This window comes from Petaurus breviceps, unplaced genomic scaffold, assembly GCF_028583685.1.
Source record: "Petaurus breviceps papuanus isolate PSGF00001 unplaced genomic scaffold, PetGlider_PUasm1.0 37, whole genome shotgun sequence".
In the NCBI taxonomy this organism is placed as follows: Eukaryota; Metazoa; Chordata; class Mammalia; order Diprotodontia; family Petauridae; genus Petaurus; species Petaurus breviceps.
In genome coordinates this window covers 39285471-39306208 of record NW_027186296.1, presented here as the reverse complement: position 1 = coordinate 39306208, position 20738 = coordinate 39285471, and the positions used below count along the sequence as shown (strand labels likewise).

Here is a 20738-nt window from a genome sequence, read left to right as displayed (position 1 = left end):
AAAGACTAATTACACGTTGTTCTACCTTTCCTCCTATTTTGGTTCTTGGGTCAAAGGAGCTGGCCAAAAATACACTGAGAGAACTCAACCATTCTAGTGGTTCTCATATCTCTCCTCTCTGACCTTAGGGTTACTTTTTTTCTCTTGCCTACTTCTTTCTGTCATGTTCAAGGATAAATCCTTTGCATTTTATATTTTTAAAATGCATTTATATCCATTTCAATATGAAATTCGATTTTAAAAGGCTGTATGTGCCAGCCTTCTTTACCCCAGTGAATAATCAGAAGTATGAAGGGAAGCAGGGAATTAGGAAGCCAGAATATGCTGGGAGCCTACTGGTAGAAAAAAAAGGAGAGAAAATGGGGTGTGACTTTTTTTTTGTAGTTTGTGGATAACAGCCAGGAAAGGGGTGGCCCAGGTTTGGGGTTGATGGCTTCTCTGTTCTCCTGGACAGGTGGGCAGGATGGCACTGCACTGGGCTTCTGGGGCTGGGCACGAGCAAGCTGTGAGACTGCTCCTCGAGTACAAAGTATCTGTGGATGACAAGGACAAGGTAGGCAGGGGCAGGGGGTGAGGCCTCATGGCTCTTACTCCCTATTTCTGGGCAAAAAGAGATCTCTTCATGTCTTAATCTAAAACTCAGGGTTTTCACTCTGAATTTGTTCCACCAACCTGCGGCATTTAATTTACACCTTCCAAACTAAAGAGAACACCATTGTGTCTTAATAATAAGTTATATAGACACATGGAAACAGACTCATGGGTACCTGGATTGACAGAGACGTAGAAAGGCCCAGAGAGGTACATGGACGAATGTAGCTGTAGAGGGCCTGGGAGGTTTCTCCTGGAAAAGGCAACATTTAGTGGGCATATGATGGCTGTCTTGAAGCATTTGAAGGCTTGCTGCTGTGTGGAAGAGGAATTGGACTTGTTTCATTTGGTTCCAGAGGACAGATCTGGGAACAGTGATCAGAAGTTACAGTTGTAGCTAGGTTTGATGGAAGGAAAAACTTACCAACAATTACAGCTACCCACAGATGAATGGGCTGCTTCTGGGGGTAGATTTCCCTTCATTAGAGATCTTTGAGCAAAAACCGGATGACCATTTGTCAGATATAATATAGAGAGTTGTTATTCAGGTAGTGTTGGATTAGACGGCTTGATCTCTTCTAGGATTTTGATACGTGAAAAGGTTGGTTATAAAGAATCCGTGAATGTTAGGGCTACAAAGCATCTCAGAGCCAGGGTCTGTTCACCTAGGGTCTTTGAAAATTTTTTTAAAAATTTAATATTTTGTTAACTTATTTCAATATAATAATTTCCCTTTTTAATCCTGTGTATTTAAAAACATTATTCTGAACAGGGGTCCATGACGCCTAAAGGGTTAAGAACTCCTAAACTAATCCAACTCCCTCATTTTATGGATGAGAAAATGGAAACTCATGGTTCAGAATGGTGAAGCAGCATGTTCAAAGTCACACAGAAGGTTTGGAAGAGCAAGAATTAGAACCTTGGTCTCCTGGTGACATTTAAGGGTTCTTTCCATTACACTGTGGCATGGGACAGTGGAAAGGACAATAAGAGGATCTGAGTTTGAATTCTGGCTTTTCTTTTTACTACTGGAGTGATGTGGGGAAAATTACTTCCTGTCTCTGGGCCTCAGTTTGCTCATCTATAGACTAAATAATCTCTAATGCCCCTTCAAGCTGTAAATCCTATGACTCTGTAAGAAAAGCTACAGATTATGTTCCATCATGTCTTTGTGACCCCATTTGGGGTTTTTTTGACAAAGATGATGGAGTTGTTTGCCATTTTCTTCTCCAGCTCATTTTATAGATGAGGAAACTGAGGGAAACAGGGTTAAATGACTTGCCCAGGGTCATACAGTAGTAAGTATCTGAGGTCAGATTTGAACTCAGATCTTCCTGGCCCAGTGCTGTATCCGCTGATCTACTTAGCTGCCCCCCAAATCTGCGGATGCCCAGAGACATAATATGCAAATCCATAATATGGATTTCAGAAAAGTATTTGGCATTCGATAAAGTCTTTCATGATATTCTTATGGAATAAATAATTGCACTTGGACTTCTAGCTAGCTAAACAGCTGCATCCAAAGGGATGAACAGCACCATTATTGCTCACCCCCTGCACTCTCTCTTGGCTTCCTGTGGAAGTGCCAGTTATTAGGCCTTCACCACCCAGACCCTTGCAAATCCCTCACTCCCCACCCTTCCCACATCCTGCCCTTCGAATCATGGGCTACAGTAGGTGCTGTAGGAGCAGTGTGCTGCTCTGCCCACCTCTCCCCACTTTTATTTTCAATGGGACAGTGAGGCATGGATAGGTTGAGTTCTACGTATGTCCCCTCCAAACGCATCCCTCCTCTGAACACTCATCACTTTCCAGATTATCGGTCCTTGACTTTTCACTTTCCCTCACCCCACATATCTATTGGAATGGCCAAGTCTTGTCATTTTTACCCCCACAACGTCTTCCAAGCTTGCTTCCTCTCGGCCAGCTCCCTAGCCCAGGCCTTCATCACTTCTTTCCTGGACTTGTAACAGTTTCCTAATTGGTCTTCTTGCTTCTGTCTCTGCTCCAATCCACCTTCCACTGAGCTGCCAAAGTGATTTTCCCAAAGCTTAGAGTATAACCTTGATACTCTCTGGTCAATCTCATCACAACCTAGTTCAATAGGCTCCTAGAATTTCCTATTGATTCTAAGATCTACTATTATTTTATCTTTATTCCATCCTTTTAAAAATAACTATTTTGTATACTTTTTTTTAGTTTATTAAGTAGGGGAGGGAAATATGGTTCAGACTTGCACTTGATGTTTTTTTATTTTTGGAGGGGGGAAGGTAGGACAATTGGGGTTAAGTGACTTGCCCAAGGTCACATGGCTAGTAAAGTATCTGAGGCCAGATTTGAACTCAGATCCTCTTGACTCCAGGGCCAGTGCTCTATTCACTGAGCTACCTAGCTGCCCCTTTTGTGTAAGTTTTACAGTGTGTATATTTAGTACAGTAATATATGTATATAATGTATAAATATGTATACATATTGGTACATGCTCAGATTTTATCCTAATAGGATACACCATCCCAAAAGCTTGGAGACCCCCGATCTAAACATTAAGCATGTTAGTGTGTTAGTTATATGGAGTCACATGTTGCCTTAACCTAAAGGGTTTTCAGTGGAATATGCTGTTCTGGGAGGGAAAGTGTTCAAACTGAGGCGTGGATAACCATCCCTGAGATGGGCTGTACTCAGGCAGTGAATTAACAGAAATTTGTTTAGGGCCTACTATGTGCCAGGTGCTTGTTCTAAATAAGCATCATCCCTGCTTTAGGTGGGAAATTGAACCACATGACTTCAAAATTCCCTCCTGACCCTAAAATTCTGAGAACCTACAAGTCACAAGTATAAATTCTGTGACATTTAGGTTGATGGACATGCAGATGTAGGGTTCTGCAGACACATAGGCATGAATGTGTACGATGTCTCAGCACATGGACATGCAGGGCTCTCTGGGCATGTGCTGTGAGTACATAAATAAACACACCTGTGTGGAGCAGGAAGGAACATAGCTACAGGAAGATTGAAGGGAAAAACCCCACAGTCTCTGCATCTTTCTTTTCTCCCTTTAGTTTGGGATGAATGCACTGCTTCTCTCTGCCTGGTTTGGTCACCTGAGGATCCTACAGCTGCTAGTTAATTCAGGGGCCAAGATCAACTGTGAGGACAAGGTGAGACCACTGCCTGAATTTGGGGGCAGATGAGGCTGGACTACAGAACCACCTGCCCCCAGCTGGAAGCAGGTGCTGGGAGGCCTAGGAATGTAAGCAAGCAAGGTAATAAAGCAGGATCTCCACCCCTCACCCCTAATGCGGTTTCCCCAACTAGATTGCAGTCTTCTATAAGTCTTAAGCAGGGCAATATGGGGGTCCTGGGATCCAAACAGGGCCACAGCCTTGGGAAAAAGTGTTGGTAAGTACAATCTTAATGTGTTTGGGGGGGGAGGGGAGAGGAAAGGAAATGGGAACCCAAGTGACACTTATTCTCTTCCTCCTCCCCTCTTCCTCCCTTCCCTCTCTCCTTTCCCCCATTCTCCCCTCTGTTCTCCACCTCTCTGCTCTCCCTCCTTTTTCCCCTCCTCCCTTCTTCCCCTCTCTCACTCTCCCCCTTCTTCCCCTCCTCTCTTTCCCCCCTACCCCTTTTCCTCTCTCCCCTCCCTCCCTTTTTCCTTTCTCCCTTCTTCCCTTTTCCCCTCCCTCCCTTCTCTGCTTTCCCTCCTCCCTCCCCTCTCTCCTCTCCCTCCCTTTTCCTTTCTCCCCTCTTTCTCCCCTCTCTCCTCCTTTCCCTCTACTCTCTTCTCACCCTCACCCTCTTCTCTCTCCCCTCTCTTCTCCCTCTTCCACTCTATAGCCAGGGATTTACTCACAGACCCAAACCATTGAGACTTTTGTTCCCTCCTCCCCTACAGGTCTCCTTACATATGACCATATTCATTTACCAAAGACTCCCTGAGACCTTTGCCCTTTCCCCACTCCCCTCTGTTGCTTTGTGAAGTTCACTCTCACTGTGATCAACTGTTATAGAAAGCAAGGGAAGAGGGATGTGGTTTGGGTTTTTTTTTTTTGCTTTTTGGAGGGCAGTTGGGGTTAAGCGACTTGCCCAAGGTCATATGGCTAGTTTTTGTGTTGAGTGTCTGAAGTTAAATTTGAAATCAGGTCCTCCTGACTCTAGGGCTGGTGCTCCATTCACTGCGCCACATAGCTGCCCTGAGAGGAATATTTTTAAGGAGTAGTTTGAGTCTATTCAGCATTACTGGAACTATCGCTGCATATATTCAGTGGGCCTTTGTGGGTTAGCCTTGGAACTACAGAAGGAGACAAAGGCCCCTCTTAGTTCTCTGTCTTTCAGAAATATTTTTTAAAGTATTTAAAAAGAATATCAAGGGAATTATTTTTTTAAATGAAAAGGAAAGTAGCCTAGCCATGCCAGTTATCAAACTATATTGTAAAGTGATAATCATCTAAACTATTTGGTACTGGCTAAGAAACAGAGCAATGGATCAGTGGAATAGATTAGATACACAGTAATAAATGACCATAGCAATCTAGTGTTTGATAAACCCAAAGACCCCAGCTTCAGGGACAAAAACTCATCATTTGACAATAACTGCTGAGAAAACTGGAAAACAGTATGGCAGAAACTAGGTATGGATCAACATCTTAAACTGTATACCAAGATAAGGTCAAAGTGGGTACATGATTTATACATGAAGGGTGATACCATAAGCAAATTAGGAGAGCAAGGAATAATTTTCCTGTCAGATCTATGGAGAAGAAATGAATTTATGACCAAATAAGAGGTAGAGAACATTACGAGATGTGAAATGGATAATTTTGATTATATTAAATTTAAAAGTTTTTGCATAAACAAAACCAATGCAACCAAGATTAAAAGGAAATCAGAAAGCTGGGAAACAATTTTTTAAAGCAAGTATCTCTGATGAAGGCCTAATTTCTCAAATACAGAAAGAACTGAGTCAAATTTATAAGAATACAAGTCATTCCCCAATTGATAAATGGTCAAAGAATATGAATATGCAGTTTTCAGATGAAGAAATCAAAGCATCCCTAGTTATATGAAAAAAATGCTCTAAATTATTATTGATTAGAGAAATACAAATTAAAATTACTCTGAGGTACCACCTCACACCTATCTGATTGGCTAATATGACAAAAAAATAAAGTGATAAATGTTGGAGAAGATGTGGGAAAATTGGAACACTAATGCATTGCTGGTAGAGTTATGAACTGATCCAACCATTCTGGAAAGCAATTTGAAATTATGCCCAAAGGGCAATCAAACTGTGCATACCCTTTGATCTAGCAATACCACTACTAGGCCTATATCCCAAAGAGATTTTTAAAAAAATAAAAGGGAAGAACCTGCATGTACAAAAATATTTATGGCATCTCTTTTTGTGGCAACAAATAATTGGAAATTGAGGAGATGCTCATCAATTAGGGAATGACTAAACAAGTTGTGATATATGAATGTAATGGAATACTATTGTTTTATAAGAAATGATGGGCAGGTGGATTTCAGAAAAACCTGGAAAGACTTACATGAGCATGATGCAAAGTAAAGTGAATAGAACTAGGAGAACATTGTACACAGTAACAGCAATATTGTATAATGTTCAGCTATGAATGATAGTTATTCTTAGCGATACAATGATCCAAGACAATTCCAAAGGACTCATGATGAAAAATGCTATTCACATCCAGAGAAAGAACTGATGGAGTCTGAATGCAAATGAAAGCATACTATTTTTACTTTGTTTATTTTTTGTGTTTTCTTTTCCCTTTTGGTAGTTTCTTTAACAATATGACTTATATGAAAATGTTTTATATGATAGCACATATAAGACCTACATCAAATTGCTTAAATTCCCTTAAGAAGGGAAGAAGTGAGGGAAAAAGCGAGAAAATTTAACTGTAAGTTTTAAAAAAAAAGAATGTTAAAATTGTCTTTATATGTAATTTGGACAAATAAAACACTATTAAAAATGAAAAAGTATTTAAAATTATCTTCATCTGAAGCCTTTGGAATAATCTGAAAAATAAATTTTATCAGTCTTTCTTTAGCTATCAATTCCAAAATAATGACCTGCACTGGAATCTTTCTACCCTACCCCCAGGGGAAGGCCTCTCCAAAGGTGATTTGTATCAGACTAAGAGAAGGAAGAAGTCTGGTTACTTCATTTAATAGAAGTATTTCTTGAAACTCTAGACCAGCTGGAAAGGAGAACTGGAAAGGGAGTGGTCAGAGAGATTGAATAATTTTAGAAAACTTATTGCCAAGTTAAGTCACTTGTTCTGTTTTATAAAGCAAAATGTTACCTGGATTTTTCCCTTGGCTCTCTTTAAGCATGGTTTAGCTCAGTGAGGAATTTTGTCCACTGTTTGAGCAGATCCCAAATTGTAACTTCAGGCCAACTTGAATTACAGAGAACTTTTCAAAGTAAGGGGGTAACTCTGCCTATCTTTGTTCCTTTCTAAGAAAATACGCTTAGGTTTAGAATAATCTAAATTAATAAAATTGCTTCTAGCAGGCTGATGCCTAAAATTCTGAGTACAAAATGTTCTTCCATGGAACCTAGCCATCCTTTATAATATCACTTCCATGTACTCTGGGCTCCCAATAGCCACATTACTTCTGGAGCCCAACCCATTTGTAAACTGGGGACTGAGTTACCACGTCCAGACATTAAGTAACGCAGGAAGTTAGGAAGTGGAAGTGAGAGACATAGTCAGAAAAGGCATCATGAATGCATTTACCTTAGAAGAGAACGTGAGTTACCAAGGCAGTGAATGGTGACCGTGGGGATGGGGACGAGGTCCATGGGTACTGAAGAACATACCTTTTTTCTTTTACAGAATGGTCTGAACATATTGCACTGTGCAGCTCAAAGGGGCCATGTGCATGTGTTGGAGTTTATAATGGAAGATCTAGAGGATGTGCCCCTTGATCGAATTGATAAGGTAAAAAGTTATTATGAACCTACTGACAACATTTTTCACTTTAGGAAAATGAAAATGTTTGATTCTGGGAGACTGGGCAGGGAAGAAAGGAGGGAACCTTCATCAAATACTGCTATGGGCTGGGCTCCACCCTAACCTAAACACTTTACAAATATTATCTTATTTGAGCCTGACAAACAACCCTGAGCGTTATTATCATACCGATTAGTGTATTAAATGTCTTAAATGTTAGCTATTATCATTGTTGTTGTTTGTCCTTTATTCTCGAAGAAGACCATGACATCAGGGAGGTGATGCCATGACTTGCAAGTGAATTGGATTTATTTATTTATTATTATTATTATTATTTAAGCAATTGGGGTTAAGTAACTTGCTCAAGGTTACATGGCCAGTTGTTTTGTGTGGGTGCCAAGTATCTGAGGCTGGAGATGATCCCGGGTCTCCCGACGCTGGGGCCAGCGCTCTTACTCACTGCGCCACCTGGCCGCCCCAAGTGAATTGGATTTAAGTGAGGAAGGGCTGTACAAGGTCACCAGCCTCACTTTTTCTTCCAGAGCCATCTGAGTCCAGTGGCAAGATATAGATCAGGACGATTGGAGATGGCTCCAGTTGCAGTAGGAGACCATGGCCTTTTTAAGCTAAGGTCTTTCCCAGGTCTCAGTTTGACCATGGGGCAGCTAGGTGGTACAATGGATAGAGCACTGGATCTAGAGTCAGGAGGACCCGAATTTAAGTCTGGTCTCAGACACTTACTAGCTGTGTGATCCTGGGCAAGTTATTTAACCTCTGTCTGCCTCAGTTTCCTCATCTGTAAAACAAGCTGGAGAAGGAAATGGCAAATCACTCCAGTAATCTTGCCAAGAAAACCCCAAATGAAGAGTCAGACATGACTTAATGACTAAGAAACAACAAATAAATTATTTGACTGGAGCACAGAGTACATGAAGGAGGTCAGTGTAAGACTAGAGAGGCATTTTAGACAGGGCCTGAAATGAGATGAGACACTCACAGGTCATTCAATGATTAACCAAAGATTCACCTAGCTATAGCAGAAGGATGTTTGTCATTGATATTTGATGAGAACTTCCAGAGCTGATTGCAATGAGCAAAGCACCGTTGCCTGAACTGCCTTTTGTGGCCTACAAGCCAAGCATCTAGCTTCACAGGGAGCTCCTCAGGGACGTTTTGTACCAAGGAAGTGAATTCAGCTGCCTGAGCCATGATTTCCCTGAGTTAATCAAGTCTCAAGGATGATTTCTATACCATTTAAGGAGAATTTAGCCTAACTCAAATAGGGGAGGGGTTAGGATATTGCTCCCAATAAAAAACAAGTTGGCATCAGATCAGCTTATACATTCAGTCAATCAATAAACATGTATTAAGTGTCCACTATGGGCCAGGAGCTATGCTAAGCACTGAGGGTACAAACAAAGGCAAAAGACAGTCCCCGCTTTTGGGGAGCTCACAATCTCATTGGAGAAGACAATACATAGAAATCTGAAAACAGGATGAGGGGAAGAACAAGGTGAGGGGCCTGATGCAGTCCACAGAAGTGTGGCCAGGTGAGAAATGAGACAACTGCCTTGCATGCCCTTCATGAATGGAGGATGTAGAAGGAGCTCTCAAAAGTCCAGTCTCCACCTTATGCAATCAGAGGGAAGGAGGAGTCCCAGGGTATGGAGCTCTGATGAGGGATTAGTCTTGGGGCTGATGTGATCTTGCTGGTTGATGAGTTTCTGGAGACCATGATGAAATCCAGGTGTAGTTGGTGGGATCATGGAGAGTCTTGAATGTCAGTCTGGGGATTTTTAGTTGTGGTTTTTTTTTTTCTTTTGGACAATAGGGGAGCCATCAGCTCTCTCATCTGCAAAATGAAGGGGCTGAACTACCTGATCTCTGACAGCCTTTCTAGTTCTGAAATTCCATGATTTCAAGGCATCAGATCAAGTTGGTGCCCTGGAGAGAATAACTCAGGAAGTGGTCCTTGGCAGCTGGGAAAGACTAAAAACAGAGAGACTAGTGAAAAAGCCGTTGTAATAGGCCTCTTTTGTGCAAAGGGGCTCATTTTCCCCAAAGCCATGAGGAAAGGATGGTGATGATGGTAACGGTCTCCCATTTAGATAGGTTTGCAAAGCACTTTACATATATTATTGTATTTGATCACTGGGGAGGAGGAGGAAGTCCAGATGGTAGAGTTCTCCTTTTGTATGAGGGCTGGGGAGGGAGGGTATCTACCAGCTGCTCCTCCTTTCCCATTGGAGAACCATAGAGAAAAGAGACCATGGCATAAACAGGGCATGGCAACCAGCTTGGAGATCCAGCAGCTTCAAAAATCTCCAGATGCTGCCAATGTCTGCCTTCTCATTGGGAGTCCATGCATAAAGGCCCAGGAATTAGTCAGCACATGCTTAATCAATGAAACGAACTCTCCAGACCAAACTGCTGCTGGTGACCACAAGATCCCTTTATGGCGTTGAGACAGTATTTACTCATTCTTCTTCCTTATTATCATACCTATTATCCTTATTACATTGGGATATGTGTTCACTTGAGAAACTGTGGACAAGCTGACTCTGGAACTGTAGGAAGGGAGTCTTTGCAGTGACTCACAGGCTAAGTGGGCCTATGGATCTCTTATCTCCCCTTGCACCTCCTGTTCCTCTCTTTAATTTGCTTTTTGGACATTTCTTGTGTCTCTGTGCTAAACCATAGAGATTAAAATTTCCATTTCCTGGACTACATGACTCCAAATTGCCTAAACCTCTTATTTCCACAGAAATCCAATTGGCCTTGTTTATTAACAGGATTGAGGAATATGACCCTAATAACTTATTGTATAATAAGAAGCAGCCTAAACTATTTGGAAAAAGCTGAGAAGTTAGCAAAAGGCCTCTGGGAAAGTAAAATAGAGGCCATGGAATGGTAGCACCAAAGTTCATGTATTTCATTCATTGACATCATGGTCCTCTTTGAGAATGAAGGACAAACACCAGACACATATTAGCTGTGTGAGCCTGGGCAAGTCATTTAACCCTGTTTGCCTCAGTTTCCTCTCTGTAAAATGAGCTGGAGAAGTAAATGGCAAAGCACTCTAATATCCCTGTCAAGGAAACCCCCAGTGGGGTCCCAAAGAGTCAGACATGGATGAAACTATTGAATGAGATTTAGAGCTGGAAGGAACATCGTCTAATCCAACCACTTCGTTTTACAAAAGAAACTATGTCTCACGAAGGGACATTAAGTCACTTGTCCAAGGGCACACAGGTAATAACCCACAGTGAAAAGATCTGAAAGAGGTGTTTTCATTTTAGAGCCAGCTTTTTTCCCCCACTGACAGTATACTGCCTCAAGGGTCAAATCTGGATTCTAGCATTTATTAATTTGTAGCCCTGGGCAAGTCATTTAACTTCTCTGTCCCTGTTTCCCCCACTGTAGAAATGAGGGGGTTAGATTTGCTGACATTTCAGTTCCCTTTCACTTGTAAAGCTAGAGTCCTGTAATAAGAAGTGGTAGCTCACTACCTGACATTTAGGTAAGATTCAGAAAAACAACAAAGAGCTCACCGGGGTATTTGAATACTTCAGCAGGCTGGAAGATAGTCCCATACACTTCAGTGCACCCCTGTGGGTCTCACTGTGTTATAGCACACAATACCCTGTGGGTATCATGACCTCTCCCTAGGAACTCAAATAGCATTTTTAAAAAATTAAATTTTCACACTTGCTGGCTGTGTGACCTTGGGCAAGTCACTTAACCCCAATTGCCTTGCCTTCCTGCCTCCAAAGAAAAAAAAACCTTAAATTTTATTTTTTTCAATGAACAAAAAAATCTATTTTCCCTCCCTCCTTCCCCATTGGAGGAACCCCTCCCCCCAAAAAACTCATAATATGCATAGGCAAAACAATTTCTTATGTTAGTCATGTCCAGATAATATATACAGTATTTTGTTTTGTACCACTCTAACATACTTATCTAGTAACATTGTATTATGGTTATATTTTATTCATGTTATAGAATATATCTCAAAGAGATTTTTTAAGGGAAAAGAATCTATTTTTACAAAAATATTTATAGCATCTCTTTTTATGGTGGCTAAGAATTGGAAATTGAGGGAATGCCCATCAATTGGGGAATGGCTGAATAAATTATGGTATATGATTGTAATGAATACTATTGTGCTTATTCTCCTTCTTGATATAAAATTTGTGGGGATGGGATCATGCCTTGTCCAAGCTTTCTATCTCCCACAGCCTGAATTTAATAAATGTTTATTGGTTTAAACTAAATTATGATAACTGGAGGAGGAAATGGCAAACCACTCCAGTATCTTTGCCACGAAAACCCCGTGGACGGTATTGGCGTTCTGTGGTCCACAGACAGGATCACGAAGAGTCTGAGGGATTTGGAGACTGAACCACAAATTATGATAATGTATTAATATTTGTAATAATGACCCTGAGTCATGAAGAGAAGGTTTAAATCATGTTCAAAATTCTTTTTAAGAAGGCAGGGAAGTATATATGATATGTTTTAGAGAGAATTTTGCCCCCAGATTGCTCTTTTAGGCAGTTTTGTAATTAATCCTCCATTACAGCCTTACTCTGATACCTTATCGTGTAGCAGAGATGCTCCAAGATTCTTAAAGCCTATCTCAGCAAAGAGCAAGCTCCAACAGTTTCTACCAAGCTGGGTAGGGTTTGAATATTGTTGTTCATTCATTTGTGACCTCTTTTGGAGTTTTCTTGGCAAAAATATTGGAGTGGTTTGCCATGTCCTTCTCTAGCTCATTTTACAGATGAGGAAACAGAGGCAAAAAGGGTGAAGTGATTTGCCCAAGGTCACACAGTAAGTGTCTGAGGCTGTATTTGAACTCAGATTTTCCTGACTTCCTGCCCAGGGTCACACAGCCAATAAGTGTCCGAGGCTGGATTTGAACTCAGATTTTCCTGACTCCAGGCCTGGTATTCTATCCACTGCACCACCCAGCTGCCTTGGGGTTTGAATATGGGTTGGCAAATGTACAAGTCATATGGGTCTGTTGTCTGAAGATCAGTTTAGCTAAGTTTGAGGAAGCTTGTCATCAGAAAGGAAATAATTTTTTTAGCCACAGCAACTCAGAAATACTGATCTACTTAGACATATAGCATAGGAGATGTTACAGTATATTTATCAGTAGGGATTGGGGAAGGGGTTCCTTCATTGGTTAAAATAATGGATTCCTGATATAATTAAGCATTGATATTTAAAAGAGTGAGTTTCAGTTAAAGGCAAAATGCACTAGTGTGCCACACCGAATGCTGGATGGATGAGACACTTTTATTAAGCATTCGTTAATGTCAGTCCTTTAGTGCATCAGAGGAGTGGGCTGTCCCTGCTTCATGGAACTCTAGGGGTGACTCAAGTCTACTGTGATTGCTCCTGGGACCCTTTTGCAAGGTCTAGCCCCAAGGAAATGTGAGGTGGGGTTGGCAGGGTGATGGAGGCTAGGGAAGAAGGTACTGACTGTTTTGTGGGGTTGCACTGAAAACTGTATTTTTCTTCCTGAAATCAAAGCTGGATCGGACAGCTTTCCATTTGGCAGCCGAACACGGACAGCTTGAAACTCTGGACTTCTTGATTGGCTTCGGCTGTGACCATGGCATCAAAGATAAGGTACCCACCAAGAGCAGAGCCTAGGATGGGAGTGGGGAGACTGGAGAATTTCTAGTCTTTGGATGGGCAGTTTTCAAAGTATGGCCCAGGCACCCCAGAGGATCTTCAAGATCAAAACTATTTTCATCATAAAATATCTGAATTTCTAACACATTAAATACTGACAGATATAACCCATATAAGCAAAAGCTCTTCAAGGGGTCCTCAGTGATTCTTAACAGTGTAAACAGATCCTGAGATGGAAAAGTTTGAGAATGGACGCTCTAGAATCAATTAATCAATGAGCATTTATCAAGGGTCTACTATGTGCCCGTTAGGTGCTAGGTGCTAGAGATACAATACTGTCCTCAAGGAGCTTCCATTCTCCAGGAGATATAACATATGTATAATAATAATAATAATAATATATGGAATGAAATTATATATAATAGAAATAAAAGATGTAGATACAATATAGATATAAGATGATTTTTTGATAGAGAAAACACTAGCAGGTGGGGAGGGGAGATCAGAAGAATTTTCATAAGGAAACACGGATAAGCAGGACAGCTTTGAAAGCTTCATGTTGAATTTATTATATACTTTAAGGAAAAGGAAACTGCACATAAAGATTCATGGCTTCATGTTCAATTCTTCCCCTCCCCCCATTCTACTTTGTGTATAGAAATGCTTATTTTACTTGGTATTTAAATTCAGAAAAAAAAATTTTAAGGAAAAGCCCCATATAAAAGACTGCCTTTGAGCTGTGTTCCAAAGGAAACTGGGGATTCCAAGGGAGAGAGATGAGGAGGGTGCACATTCCAGGCGCCAGGGACAACTAGTCCCTGCTGGAAGATGGGATGTTACTTATATGTAACAGCACCAAGACCAGTTTAATAGATTACGATATAGAACACCACTGTTTGCACCCTCACTTGAGGCCTCGGCTCTAATTCTGCTCTGAAGGCAATGGAGTGGAGGTGAGAGCAGGAGAATTCCTTAGGCCGGGAAGCTAAGAGCTAGGGAATTCATCCTGTAGTTGATGGATGGCAGGTCCTAGGCAAGGTGCAAGTATGTTTGTTTAATGCTTGGTGCCTCAAGATTTTTCAGAGCTTGGAGAGCATGCTCGTGGGCAAAACCAGTCATGAGGCAAATTACTTCTATAGACAGTCTATATATTAGTTTATTTAGCAAAAATGACATGTTGCTGAAAAGTTTTGAACAATATCCTATAAGTCATCATTAGTTTTTGAAGGGCTGCTAAATTGAGCACTGAACTTGGAATCAAGAAGATTCATCTTCAGGGGCGGCTAGGGGGTGCAGTGAATAGAGCACCAGCCCTGAAGTCAGGAGGACCTGAGTTCAAATTCGGCCTCAGACACTTAACACAAAAACTAGCCGTGTGACCTTGGGCAAGTCACTTAACCCCAATTGCCCTCCAAAAAGCAAAAAAAAAAAGAAGATTCATCTTCCTGAGTTCAAATCCAGTTTCAGCTTTGTGACCCTGGGCAAGTCACTTAATCCTGTGTGTCTCAGTTTCCTCATCTGTAAAATGAGCCGGAGGAAGAAATCACAAACCACTCCAGTATCTTTGCCAAGAAAATCCCAAAATGGGGTTGTGAGGAGTCAGATATGACGGAAAACAATTGCGTAACAATAATTAGCTTTAGGTAATTATTCAACAAGGTAATAAAATAGAGTAAAATGGAGAAACTGCTGGTCATCGGTTCAAAGTCTGCTTCTGACACTAGCTGCATGAACTTCTCTGTGCCTTGGTTTCCTTATCTTTAAAATGAAAATATTGATAATCTGAACTGTATTTGCCTCAATGGTTGCCAGACTCAAATGGAAGAGCATATGCAAAGTACTTTCCAAACCTTAGAATAATATATAAATGCCAATTATTACTATTGTTGTAGCAGTAGTGCATCTCCTGTCTCTTCTTTGGGGGCCAAGCTGGATCATTATAATTACATAGTATTCAGGTTCATTTTACTGCTATTTTTATTGTTCTTTCTATTTGTCTTGTTGTAGTCATTGTGTATATTGCTTTCTGCCAGTGTTTTTCATATCTGGGGAAACCTTTTTTGGAATGAGTGCATAAGAATCCCTGCCTGAAAGTAAGAGTGCTGGAGTTTGTCCAGGGCCCTCATACATAAGAGGGACCACACCCCCTTAGTCCATCAATGAACAGTTATTTTCATTTGTTTTAACTTCATTTAAAAAAAATTATTTTCAGTTCCAAATTCTCTCCCTCTCTCTAGTAACTCCCCTTCTCATTGAGAAGGCAAGCAATATATCAATTATACATGTGAAATCATACAAAACATATTTCCATATTAGCCATGTTGCAACAAAAAAGTAAGAAAAATAAAGTGGGAAAAATATGTTCCAATAAGCGCTCAGAGTTTATTAGTTCTCTCTCTGGAAGTGAACAGCATTTTTTCATCATAAATCTTTTAGAATTGTCATGGATCACTGTATTGATAAGAATAGCTAAGTCTTTCACAGTTGATTATTGTTACAATACTATTACTGTGTACAACATTCTCCTGGTTTTACTTACTTCAATTTGCATCAGTTCATAAAAGTCTTCCCAGGTTTTTCTGAAACCATCCTGCTTCTCATTTCTTATAGCACAATAGTATTCCATCACAATCCTACAACTTGTTCATTCATTCCCCAATAGATGGGCATCCCCTCAGCTTCCAGTTCTTTACCACCACAAAAAGAACTGCTATAAATAAATAAATATATATATATATATATCTCAATATAAATCATTTTCCTTTTTCTTAGATCTGTTTGGGATATAGACCTAGTAGCACTATTTCTGGGTCAAAGGGTACGCACAGTTTTATGGCCTTTTGGGTTCAGTTCCAAATTGCTTTCCATGATAGTTGGACCAGTTCATAACTCTATCAACAATGCACTGGTGTCCCTACTTTTCCCCTCTAGCATTTGTCATTTTTTTTCTTTCATGTTAGCTAATCTGAAGGTGTGAGGCAGTACTTCAGAGTTGTTTTAATGGACATTTCTGTAATTATTGCTTCAGAGCATTTTTATATGACTATTGATAGCTTTGATTTCTTCTTCAAACTGCCTATTTATATCCTTTGCTCATTTATCAATTGAGGAATGACTCTTATTTTTGTAAATTTGTCTCAGTTCCCTATATATTTGAGAAATGAAACCTTTATTAGAGAAACTTGCTGTAAATCCTTCCCCCACCCCCAATTTCCTGCTTTCCTTCTAATTTTGGCTGCATTGCTTTTGTTTGTGCAAAACCCTTTTCATTTAATGTAACCAAAATTATCCATTCTTCCCTCTCCCCACACACATCAGTGAGCTTAGAAGTACATGCTGTGTGATAGGCATTATGCCGGGAATACAGACAAAAATGAAACACTCCCTGCCCTTATAGGTAGCGAGGTAGTATGGTGGATAGAACTCTGGGTCTGGAGTCAGAGAAAACGTGAGTTCAAATCTGACCCTAGATACTTACTAGCTTTGTGAGCCTGACCAACCTGTTTACCTCAGTTCCTCATCAGTACAATGGGGATAATAATAGTACCCATTTCCCAGAGTTGTGAGAACCAAATGAGATAATATTTATAAGGTGTTCTTTTTTTTTTTTTTGCAAACCTATAAATGCTAACTGTTATTTATAGTCAATCAGATTGAAGATAACAGGAATTTGGCCTTGGAGCACCATGCTCTGATGATGAGGATGACGTGGGCTTACATTAGGAAATCCAAACAGCCTCCACGTTCAAAGCACAGAAGCAAAGGAACAAACAGACTGTCTCTCAACCCCTTTCTGGGAGCAGAATGTGTGACATCCCCCAAGCTTTGTCTGTTTCCTTTGTGTGTCTTTGAACGTGAAGAGTCAGGGCTTGGAGATGCTTCCCACAGCTCTGGGACTAGCCACCCCCTGCAGTGAGTGAGTGAGTGTTTGAGTGTGTGTGTGTGTGTGTGTGTGTGTGTGTGTGTGTGTGTGATCACGTAGAAGGTGGGGTCTGGAGCCACCGTGTAAATAAAACTGTCTGTTATGCTCATAAGTATTTTTAGCCCCTCGATTATTGTCATGCACATTTTCAGACAGGATTATTTACATCAGGTGGTCTAACTGCGGGTACCCAGGGCCACTTCCGTCTCAGAGGGAGGGATGGTGAACTCCTGCTAGATCGGAGCTTAATTTAGAAAAGTCAGTGGCCGAAGAGCACGTGAGATAGTTCAGGCTGCACCTTTCCCAGGGAGTGGAGCCTTTCAGGAACCAAGGTTTATTTATGGGCTGGGAAGTACAGGCTCTGCCCCCGGGGCTGGTTGTTCCCATGGTCCTGTCTCATCAGCAACACCTGCTGGTGAGAGGCTCTAACAAACCAATCAATTGACAAGCATTTATTAAATATTACCCATCACACACTGTGCTAGGCAGTGGGAATACAGAGGTAAAAAATGTCTATCATCTCTGCTTTCAAGGGGTTTAAGTCTATGGGGGTAAATAACACGTACCCCCAGATTCTAACCACTTTAAGACCCTTCTCTCCTTTCAGTGAAGAGGACCAGGAGAACAGCAGAAGTCTTTGGGAGAACAAGCAGGGGATGGGTCAGGGTATGAGTCTCCATTGTCTGGTGGGAGGGTGCTGTGTTTGGTGTGGATTTTGAACCAGAATATAACTGTCTCTTTGGGCTAGCTTCTCAAAGACAGCTGAAAATGAATCGACAATATTTCTGCTTTAAAATTTTTTGTGGTGTCATGGACCTCTTTGGCAGTTGGGCAGAGTAATGTTTTTTTTAAAAGCATAAATATTGTTGTTGTTGATTCATTTTCAGTCATGTTTGACTCTTTGTGACCCCCCTTTGGAGTTTCCTTGGCAGAGACACTGGAGTGGTTTGCCATTTCCTTCTCCAGCTCATTTTACAGATGAGGAAACTGAGACAAACAGGGTGAAGTGACTTGCCTGGGGTCACACAGCTAGTAAGTGTCTAAGGCTAGAATTTTAGGATTACAAATTAACCAATTTCATTGAACTGCAGTTATCAAAATATTTTCAAAAACGAGTTCACAGAGTCTGCTCTAGAGAGCATGCCTGCATTGGGTCTAGTTGACCCAATGGTTGGGCTAATTGGCATCTAAAGTTCCTTCCAAGTTTAAGGTTCTAGGATTTCATTTTTCTCCCACTGCTGATGTTTTTACATCATATTGTTCTGTGTCATGGTTATCTGTGTTGATGTGTCATTGCCCTGAGAGACTGGAAGCTCCCTGAGGCTGGGGCTCTTGTCTTATTTAAACTCTGTATCTCTCCTAGACCCTATCAAGTTGCTTATTCTAAGGGGAAAAAAATCAATGGAAAATTTCAGGGTTTAAAAAAAAATCTTTACTGAGTATTATGAAAGATGAGAAGCAGGAAGGCTTCATAGAGAACTGGTCTCAGAGTCAGGAAAACCTGAGTTCAAGTCCTCTGGCACAAGCTGGCTCAATGCTTCTGGGCTAGTCATATAATCTCTCAGTAGCCCAGGTGATTTTCTCAGATCTAAGGTTTGGGATAGTTTCCAGACTGCATGGATGGAGTGAGTTACCTCACTAGAAGTTCTTTATTGCAATGAAATCATAGATATGGACCAAAGGGTGTGTGTGTGTATGTATGTGTATATATATATATATGTATGTATGTATGTGTGTACACACAATATACATGTATACAATCCCACAGTGTTCTACACAGAAATGCACACAAAGTGGGGCTGCCAGCAAGTAAGAGCACCGGCTCCAGTGTCGGGATGACATGGGGATCAAATCCGGGCTCAGATACTTAGCACCACACCCAGAAATAACTGGCTGTGTAACCTTGAGCAAGTTACTTAACCCTGATTGCTTAAAAAAAAAGAAATGCACACAAAGTCACATTTATATTTGTGTGTTGACACATTTATTCACGGATAGAATACAAACTACAAGTGTCTTGTGTACACACATATAAACATATATGTGTGTTTTCAACACAGTTGAGTTAGGCCCATAGATGTATATTTGTATGTGGACACATATGTATACACATGAATAATATACATGCTACAATACAGGCATATCGTGTATATGAATTCACTTGCTTATACACAAACACATGTGCACGTTTGCACATACATGCAGATCTAGATCCATGTCTGTCTCTGTGTGGACACACACATAACACACCATGCATGAGTCGACACATGAATATTTACGCACAAGCACACACGTTTGTACATGTGAGAGCTAACTTATTGGGCCCGTGTGTGTATGTTTTCTATGGACACATGTGTGTACATTCAATAACACACAACTGTATTATACATGCATCTATATGTTTATATATGGATGTTTCTATACACACACTTAAATTCATGTCTATTTGTGTGTAAACACATATATAACACGTACACAGTATAATATGCATATTTATATGTAAACATGTGAGTGTTTATATATACTTTAGTATTTACATATAAACATACATATATAAAATATATATGAATGCCAAAGTGTTTATACACCTGCATATATGTTTACATATATATGTGCGTGTTCATACACACTTTGCTGTTTTTACATATATTTGGTACATATGTATATTTCTGTGTGTTTATGTGTTGTTCCCTGCCCTCAATAAGTCTGTATAATCTGGTTGTGGAGACATGTCTGGGATTCAGAATTCTCATCCTGCAATTAATTATCTCACATAAATTACAACCCCTCAATGATTCAGTAGATTTCTGTCTTTGAAAAAATACCCCACCCTTTGCTTCCTGGGCAGCTGTTTTTTGGGGGCGGAGGGATGGTGATAACCATCTGCATCCAGACTTGGCTAGGCTGTTCCATGGATTGCCCCTCACCGAGCCTATGCTCAAAGACTTTTGAGAACCCAATTCTGTATGTTGGTGAGGTATCAGAGTAGGAATGAAGTATTTGTGTAAGGGTGCGTGAAATGTTTACATAGAAGTACAGAATCTTATGTGCCACGGTCTGTAAGAGGTTGTTAAGGTTTGCTGGAAGTCAGGAGAGAGAGAGAGACAGAGAGAGAGAGAGAGAGAGAGAGAGAGAGAGACAGAGAGAGAGAGAGACAGAGAGAGAGAGACAGAGAGAGAGACAGACAGACAGACAGAGAGAGACAGAGAAGAGAGAGAGACAGAGAGAGACAGAGAAGAGAGAGAGACAGAGAAGAGAGAGAGACAGAGAGAGAGAGAGACAGAGAGAGAGACAGAGAGAGAGACAGACAGACAGAGACAGAGAAGAGAGACAGAGAGAGAGAGAGACAGAGAAGAGAGAGAGACAGAGAAGAGAGAGAGACAGAGAGAGAGAGACAGAGAGACAGAGAAGAGAGAGAGAGACAGACAGAGAGAGAGACAGAGACAGAGAGAGAGAGACAGACAGAGAGAGACAGACAGACAGAGAGAGAGACAGAGACAGAGAAGAGAGACAGACAGATAGAGAGAGAGACAGAGAGACAGAGACAGAGATAGAGAGACAGAGAGAGAGAGAGAGAGAGAGAGAGAGAGAGAGAGAGA

The 20738-nt window shown here is 40.9% G+C and overlaps 1 protein-coding gene across 4 annotated transcripts in view; it reads left to right on the top strand.

Moving 5' to 3' along the window:
* The first annotated feature begins 460 nt into the window (after positions 1-460).
* The window catches only part of ANKDD1A (ankyrin repeat and death domain containing 1A), a 40750-nt gene continuing 20472 nt past the window's right edge, over positions 461-20738 (top strand). For 2 of the 4 annotated variants that reach the window (XM_069098306.1, XM_069098303.1), the window contains exons 1-4: positions 461-553; positions 3651-3749; positions 7455-7559; positions 13113-13211. In XM_069098306.1, the coding sequence (XP_068954407.1) occupies positions 464-553; positions 3651-3749; positions 7455-7559; positions 13113-13211 (393 nt within the window). In that variant the 5' untranslated portion in view covers positions 461-463. Of the gene's footprint in view, positions 554-3650; positions 3750-3799; positions 3991-6433; positions 7369-7454; positions 7560-13112; positions 13212-20738 lie in introns of those variants that run through there. The other 2 variants (XM_069098307.1, XM_069098305.1) reach the window with 2 other exon arrangements.